Source organism: Chanos chanos, chromosome 8 (assembly GCF_902362185.1).
Source record: "Chanos chanos chromosome 8, fChaCha1.1, whole genome shotgun sequence".
Lineage (NCBI taxonomy): Eukaryota > Metazoa > Chordata > Actinopteri > Gonorynchiformes > Chanidae > Chanos > Chanos chanos.
In genome coordinates this window covers 42694291-42702236 of record NC_044502.1, presented here as the reverse complement: position 1 = coordinate 42702236, position 7946 = coordinate 42694291, and the positions used below count along the sequence as shown (strand labels likewise).

The window sequence follows — 7946 nt, the reverse complement described above, 5'->3', positions numbered from 1 at the left end:
ATAGGACACCTTAATGCTGCAAAGCATCATCATTCTTTTGGCATTTGAGACTACACAAAAAAACAGCAGAGCTTCATCATGGGATTAAAACCTGTGATGCAAAATCTTCAGCCAGAGTATCTGGTGTCTCCACCAGTTGATTGTTGACTTTGCATGTTACCGGTATTGTCACTGACATTAGATAATATTTCTTTTTAAACCTACATTTCACCGAGGCTGTCTGAGTTCACTTAGTTCACTAGGCAGATGTAGTCAAAAGCAAAGAGGGCAAAGGCTGAAACATCTCCTGTTTGACAGTACGGTCACATGAATCCATATGAACCAGGTTACAGATCTTATATGACATAACAGAACCTGAGAAGCTACACAGGGGAATTGGTCATGTTATTGGAAAGCCCAGGTTTCATTTCCCTGTGTCACTGGCAGACGACTGTACATAGTGTAAATGGTGAAATCAATCTACTGTATGACAACCCCAGCGGAGAGTGAAATACAATTCTAACAGTCATTGCAACGACCTTCAGCAATTTGCAGAGCAGTCTTTGATGAGTCAAGTTGTTTATTGCTTGTAAAATGTAAGAAAAAACCCCATTTTGGATCCATATGTAAGCATTTTACAGAGAGCTCTCAACTCAAGAAGGTTTGAGGAATGTGATATTTATTTTTTTGTAGATTTTGTGGTGTACAAATGAGGTTGTAGAACTGTTTCACCAAAGGTGTTGGTTCTACAAAGAACATCTGTTGCAAATTGCTCTGTAAAGTAAATCTATAGATGGTGGACAGCATCAGCCAGGTTAAATGAAACATCAAACAGTGGTGGCCTACCACTGCTAACGTGTCTTTTATAATCAGAGTTGATCAACTGTATATTGTGATCTATCTCTGAAACCCAGACAGAGCAGGTTTTCAAAGCAACCTACTCACTTTGCTGTTTGTTTTCTTTGATAGCTTTTATTGATTTTCATTCATCAAGATTAATTGGCTGCATTAATAGACCAATTTCACCAAGGAACGGCAATAATCAGAAACAAACAAGCGACAGGCTGAGTATGTGTATTTGTTCTTTATTATGAAGTGAGACAAAATGTCTGATGTCTTGTGCTTACATCGTTCGAAGACTGGCTCAAAATTGCAGGACATTTTTTTTTAAGTCAGAAATCTCCTGAAATGAGGTTGTTCAACTCTTTTGCTGTTGTAAAAAGTTTTCTTTTCAAAGGATTATTTACAACCTCTTGAATTGTACGGTTAAGTAATTCATTGTTTGAGATACAAAAACTAAAGTCAAGCTAATACAAGTAATCTCTACCTGAATCTAGAATTCTTGTGCTACCCTTTTTTTTTTTTTAAATAGATCTCTAAAATGAAGTGCTTTCAAGACAAATCTGAGGGATACCCACATGACTAAACCATCGTACACTCACCTTTCATTGATCAAAGTCGAGTGTACAGTGAAAGTAGTTCAGAGAGACAGTGCAGGTGGAGAACTTCAGTGTGACTTTTTTGTCCTTGTTTGTCCCTCTACGTTCAGAGTAGGCAGTCATCCTCCTGGTGGGCCGTACCCTTCTAAGTTTCTATTTTCAGCCTTAATTTAACATACCTGAACCTAATATTCCAAAGGATTTGCAGAACCTTGATGTTGCTGCATCAGACCTGTATGTGTTAGGTTGGAGCAAAAGCCAGCCAATGCTCAGTGAGCCTCTAGGGACGAGGACTGCCTACAACTTGTCTTGAGTTAGCACAGAGGTGCCACTGTTTTGTTTGAAAGGATGTCCCACAGATTTGGAGAATGGTTTATGAATTGCTTTGAGCTGAATTTCAGCACCTCAAGCCTACATCCTAAAAACTACGTTTAAATGAGAGGCAGGCAGTGCATAACAATTTAGCAAAGGAAGATGTTTTATAATTTTTTTTTTTTCTTGTTGACTCACTAACTCTACATTGGCATTTTCCCTGATGTATTTTTATTTTTTTTGTGTGTGTGTGTGATTAATGTGAGTATTGGAGTAAATCATACCTGATTTTAAAAGAAACTGCTATAGGTAATATTAATTTCAAAAATACCATGCATTAATTGATTATTGCTTTATAGTTCCTCAGGATATTCCCAACAAATATTGCCCACTTATACTACCTAACTTTTGGCAAAATTATATGCTTTGTGATATTGGCATAGATTTAATTTTTTGCATGCATTATTAAAAAATATAAAAACTGAAAAATCCCAAAACTAGTTATTATGGATTAAAATACTTTGGCATATCAATAAGGTTGGCAATTCCACAAATTAAAGTGCAAAGAAAAGGCCAAATGAATCACATCATAGTATAACACGTCCTCTCCCATAACCACAGATAAATAACTTAGAAAGAAACAAGCAAACAAACATCAAATAAATAAATAAATAAATACATAAATAAATAAATAAATAATCGACCGTTTTACCTCGATGGTGAGTACTTGTGGGGCCACTTGCAGCAGTTTAATAATATCCAATGTTACAAAAAGTTAAGTTAATTTTAGTGAAGACAAAGTGACAGTCACATCTTCACTTGAATCCAAAAAAGAGGAGGTGGGTAGTTTATAGTCTAGGTGTCATTTAAGGTTAGGCTCTGAAGTGCATGCGAAGATCTTTTTTACTCCCTTACGTCAAATGTATGGGGGGAAAGAGAAAATTGTGCTATTCTTGTGTTCCGTTAGGGTGAAGGGTATTCGAGAAGATGGTCTTCAGATGGCGGGTATAATCCCAAAATTGTACTGGGTAAAAGTCTTGACTGGTTTTTAATGGAAATCATGCTTCAAGTGACGTGAGTGGCGAGAACGCGCCTTTAAAGCACGCGGACTCGTAGTGCTTGTTCAGGTAAGACTTGAGCGCGAAAGTCTTGTTGCATCGTTTACATTTGAAGTGCTTGAACGCCGAATGAGTCTGCATGTGCGCCCGTAGGTTTGAACGGTCGGCAAACGCTTTTCCGCAGTGTGCGCATCCAAAGGGCTTCTCGCCCGTGTGAGACCTCATGTGGCCTTGTAGTAGCCACGGTCTGCTGAACGCTTTGCCACATACGTCACACTTATGCTTGAGGTCATGGGTCAACAAATGCATGGCCATAGCTGGCATGGACACATACACCTTCCCACATGTCGGGCACTTCTTGGCCATTTTGCTGTCCAAGCTCCGATGCGTTTGTTTGTGCCTGCTCAGGTTGGAAGACGTTGCGTAGGTTTTGCCACATTCGTTACACGTGTGCCGCTGGATGCTCCGCGTACTGCTGATCACTTTTCTCCTTGACCTGCCGTCCGTGATGAAGAAAGCGTCTACGGTATAGCCCTCGCTCACTGCGTTGTCCCCGTTGATGTAACCGGAGGTGATCTCCGACTGCGGGCTGTCCGGTTGGTCTGAGTCGGGCGCCCCATAATCACTGTGAATCCCATCAAAGATGGGTTCTGGAGAGGGTACTTTAATGGCACCGTCACTCTCTCCATCGTAAACCGCTGGGGTGATGTAGTCGCTAATGTATCCTAGCGTGGAAAGAACAAGGTCTTTATTCAATTATTCATATTCGCTGAGGGAGTCGAGTGAGAACAATGTAGTCAATAGATGCAACAACCTCTCTTTGGATCTTTTCCACTCAATTTACTGTCCGTCTTACAGACATGTGACTCTAATGTTGCTTTAATCAGAGACCACAGAAGATAAACCACGCGTTTCATATGTGTAGAGGGTAATAACATCCTGATCCTGATCTCTCCAGGGTGATTTTAAGTAGCCAATTTCGTTCAGTTACAAAAAAAAAAATGATGATCCGACACTGACTATATTTATTGCACAGTTTGAGCACAAATGACACTTCGTAAATTTATACGATGGTTTGCTAACCACACTGTCTTCCAAAACACCATAGCTAGCCCATTACTTATGACTCTGGCTTTTGCTACAACTGAGGGGCGAGCGACTGTCTGTAGATGCGAAAAGCTTCACAGTTGAAAACGTAATTATATGAAGAATGTCGAACCACATTTTGAAAGAAATTGTGCACGGTTGAAGTAGGCTAGGGATGTTAGGGGCACAACTTGTAGGGTAGGAGAAGTTTTGCGTTGATATCAGTCGCAGCAACATTATGATTATATGTATATATTTTCTGTTTGAGTAATCTTAAACTGTTTACATTGCATTTTAAGGACCAGAGTTTAAGAGGAGATCGTATTTAACGTCTTTTTTAGTGTTCGTTTACGAGTGATGAAACACGGCTATCATTATAAAGTATACTGAGGAGTCCGTAACACGTAAGCATGGCAGAATATTGTGTGAGGGTAAATAATAACATCCATTTAAACATTTGTGAGTTTGGGGTTTACCTTTTTCATGAATCCGTAGACTGAGATCGGTCCTGGACCTGCCATAAGCGCTTTCGAGATCAGTGGATGAAAAATCATCAAGCTTCACCTTTTTCACCAGAAAAGACCTTGGCATGTTTAGAACGCGGCACAAAACAATCGTCCGGCGCGATGTCCTTTCTTCATTCACCGCAAAAAAAATAAAAGAGTTATACAGCAGAACGCTTTCTCGGCGGCTAAATTCGGACACCTGTGCGTGGGAAGAAGCGAACCTTCCGTTATACTGCCTTGTTGCTTTTTCTTCTACGCGGCGTGCCGCACGGGTGAAATGCAACTTCAGCACTGGATAGCTCCCAGTCAGCGGCTTGCAGGCGGAAGAACGGCGGGCGGCGAGCTTCCCGCAGTGAGAGGTCCTCCCCCCTGACTCAAGCGTGCCAAAGAATGCACACAAAACTCGTTGTAGTTGCAGAGATGGAAAGCACTCCCCCCCCCTAAAAAAGCGGTCACGTTAAAGCATCAACACGTTCCCAGAGAAGCTCCTAAACAGTGGTTGAGGACTGTGGTTGCGCTGTTTTCCCTTCTGTTTCCAGCTACCTCTGCTCTTTAGGTCTTGGCAAGATCTCTGAAGTCTGTTGATCAGCTGGTGGGATTTATATGCCCCGCGATCAGGTGGGAGATAGAGATGGAAGTGCTTAATTTAATCCATCAGAAATCTCCCGGGAACAACATTGGGCGAGAATGATTTATTGATGCTGTTACTCGTCTCCCCGTCTCATTTTTTTTTTTTCGCGTGTAGAGTGAACCGCCATGTTCTTCCAAGATAAGAATGGAATGTATTGTTATCAAAAAGTCGTGTGGCAACAGTTGTAACAAGTCCCTTAATTACATGGTTTAATTCTATTTTCCTTGACGGAGATGCATATATTCATTACCTTAAATATATAAGAAAACAGCTCAGTTCTGTTCGCTTAAACCACTGTGTTGTAAATACTATGATTACTAAACAACACGCGTGTTGTTCAGTAATCATAGTATTGCGTTGTGTTGTATTTTTGCTATTTTGAAATTATTTACATGTTAGGCTGCAGAGAAAGACCTTTCAAGACAGAACATTTCTTTTGAATTGCTTACAAGGGGTTCTTTTCACTCTTGGTCAACTTTTAAATTACAGTCCCCTCCTTGCTTTCTTTTATAAACAAAAGCATCCATCAACCAAGAGACCAAAAGTAAGGATGTGGAGTTAAGTGTGTGGATTCCTCATCTGAATCACACTCTTTAAGCCAATGATTTTGAGTTTATGCAGATTTAGGGATTGAGTGGGATAATTCTTCTATCCCAAGTTGTGAGGATTTTTGCATATTACTCCTCAGTTTTTTGTTCAATAATGACAAGTCCTTTCTGTGTTAATTACCTGATGGATATTACTGCAGAAAAAAAATAGAAACACGTTGCCTCTGCTGCTCTGAAGTGTTTTGCTTGCCTATATATAAATTATAATCATTACAAGCAATTTTCTTTCAGTTATGGCTGCTGAAAGTTATCAGACAGTTCTGATAAAGAAGAATCTGTATGTGATACGTAGTCAATCCTGAAATCGGTGAAACCATTAATCAGTGAAATCAGACCATAAACATGCAAAGTGCTTCTACTTTGGGTTTTTTTTTTCTTGCTGATACTGTGAGTTTGATCTCAAAGGGAAGTTAGCTAGAGCGTAGTGTGGGGTCAGGGTGCCTGTGTTCTCATTGTGGGACTAGTTTACAGCTGGTGCTCCCGTGTGGTGGTAGGCAAGGGCTGGCCGACCAGGGACTGCAGCTGCTCCACCTCCAGCAAGCAGATGGAGGTTGCTTGAGAGAAGACCAGAGAGGAGGAGGGGAGAGAATGAGAATAAGAGAGAGGGGGGGGGGGGGTTTACCTTGGTCCTCCATTAGATAAGAAAACAAGAAGGTTTTGCTAAAGAGACATAATTATGATATTGGTGTGCTTGAATGCAGAGTTTTCTATTAGCAACAAACTTCTTCTGTTGCGTGACTGAACTGCATTTCTCCAAGACATGACATGATTGCATGTGTAATGCGAGTTTGATAAAGGAAACAATGGTAACGTTAATTCTTTTCTTAATGCCAGTTCATGCATTTAAGTCCCTATGATCACAAAATGTTCAGTCAGTCACTGTTGTTTGAGGGAAGTTTTGTTTCCAAATATGCATCACATCAGACTCAGTTTTGCCACCTGATTCTGAAGGTCTTGATCAGAGTGTAATTTGCTTTGTGTTTCAAAGATACAAATGTATGTCTGATTTTGAAGTAAGCAAACGTTTTCCCGTGGCTCATTCTTTATCACTGCATGCTCATCCCACGTTGTCCTTTATTTTGATCACGTCCTGTTGTTCTTAGGCTCCGCACCAATCAGTAGTGATGAGTAACTGGCAAAAAAAAAAAAAAAAAGAAAAAAAAAATATCACCAGAAGGATATGATTCAAACTCCTTATCCAGTGCAGAAAATCAATCTTACCACAGCAAATCCTCTTATCAATGCCACTAAACCACTTCAAGTGTTTATGAAGTGTGAGTAATGCAGTTTACAGCGCTTAGCTCTGCTAGCGTTATAATGAGTCACTGCGAGACTCACAGTCATTCATACTGCAGGGAGCAATTAACAGCAAGCATTTGTTCATCCGTTAAAACATTGCATGATTCTCCCATTCCAGGTGAACAGAACGATGCCACCGCTGAATGTGTACGTAACCCAATTAAGAGTGAACCAGCGGCAAGATGCCAATGGGTCGTCGGTCATTTCGATCAAGCAAGTTTATTTTGCCTCATGGAGTTTCACTGGCTGGTTGCTTGTGCTGAAGTCATTTCCCACCACATGTGTGCAGCAGCAGGCCTTGCACGCACAGATGAAGGAGACTGCTCGGTAATGTCCCCCGGTCTGCTGTCGCAATAATGGGAAAGAAAAAAAAAATATTGCTGAGTCCAGTTCTCATCAAGCACCTCGGAATATACATGCAGACAGAAATGCTGGGGTAGGAGAGAAATACTCACTAGTCCCCCCCCCCCCCCCCCCCCCCCCCCCAGCCCCCCCTTTTTTTTCTGATGACTGCGAATGAAACGTAATACGACACACACATTAGCAAAACTCAGGACAAATTGCCCCACATATCCACAGAAAAGAAAACACACACACACACACACACACACACACACTCTCACACATGCACATTCATCAAGGTCTCAGAATCAGTGTGTAAATGAAGGCACGTGTCTCTCTCCCTCACCTTTTCTCTCTGTCTCTCTGACAACACCAACACCAAGAGCAAACGCAGAGTGTTGCAGAGAACACTGGGTAATTAGAATTCCTGCCTCAGAGTTGTCAGTGCTTGAACGATCTGAGACGTCATCATCATCACCATCATCATCATCATCACCATCATCATCATCATCATCATCGTCGTCGTCATCATCGTCATCATCATCAAGCAGCATCAGAGGAGTCAGCGGGGAACCCGCCTGCAGCTCTTCCTTTTTACAAGGGTCTGCTGCCATCTGTTCCTTTTGTCATGTCTTCATACAGAAAACGGAGGAGCAGCCCAACTTACTCCAAGGTAATTGCCTGAA

The 7946-nt window shown here is 41.3% G+C and overlaps 1 protein-coding gene across 1 annotated transcript; it reads right to left on the bottom strand.

Moving 5' to 3' along the window:
- Positions 1–2788: 2788 nt before the first annotated feature.
- Positions 2789–4465, bottom strand: scrt1b (scratch family zinc finger 1b). The gene is made up of 2 exons (XM_030782728.1): positions 4351–4465; positions 2789–3513 (listed from the first exon to the last, which is right to left on the bottom strand). The coding sequence occupies exons 1-2, from the start codon at positions 4463–4465 to the stop codon at positions 2789–2791; spliced, it is 840 nt and encodes a 279-aa protein (XP_030638588.1).
- Between the last annotated feature and the right edge of the window lie 3481 nt (positions 4466–7946).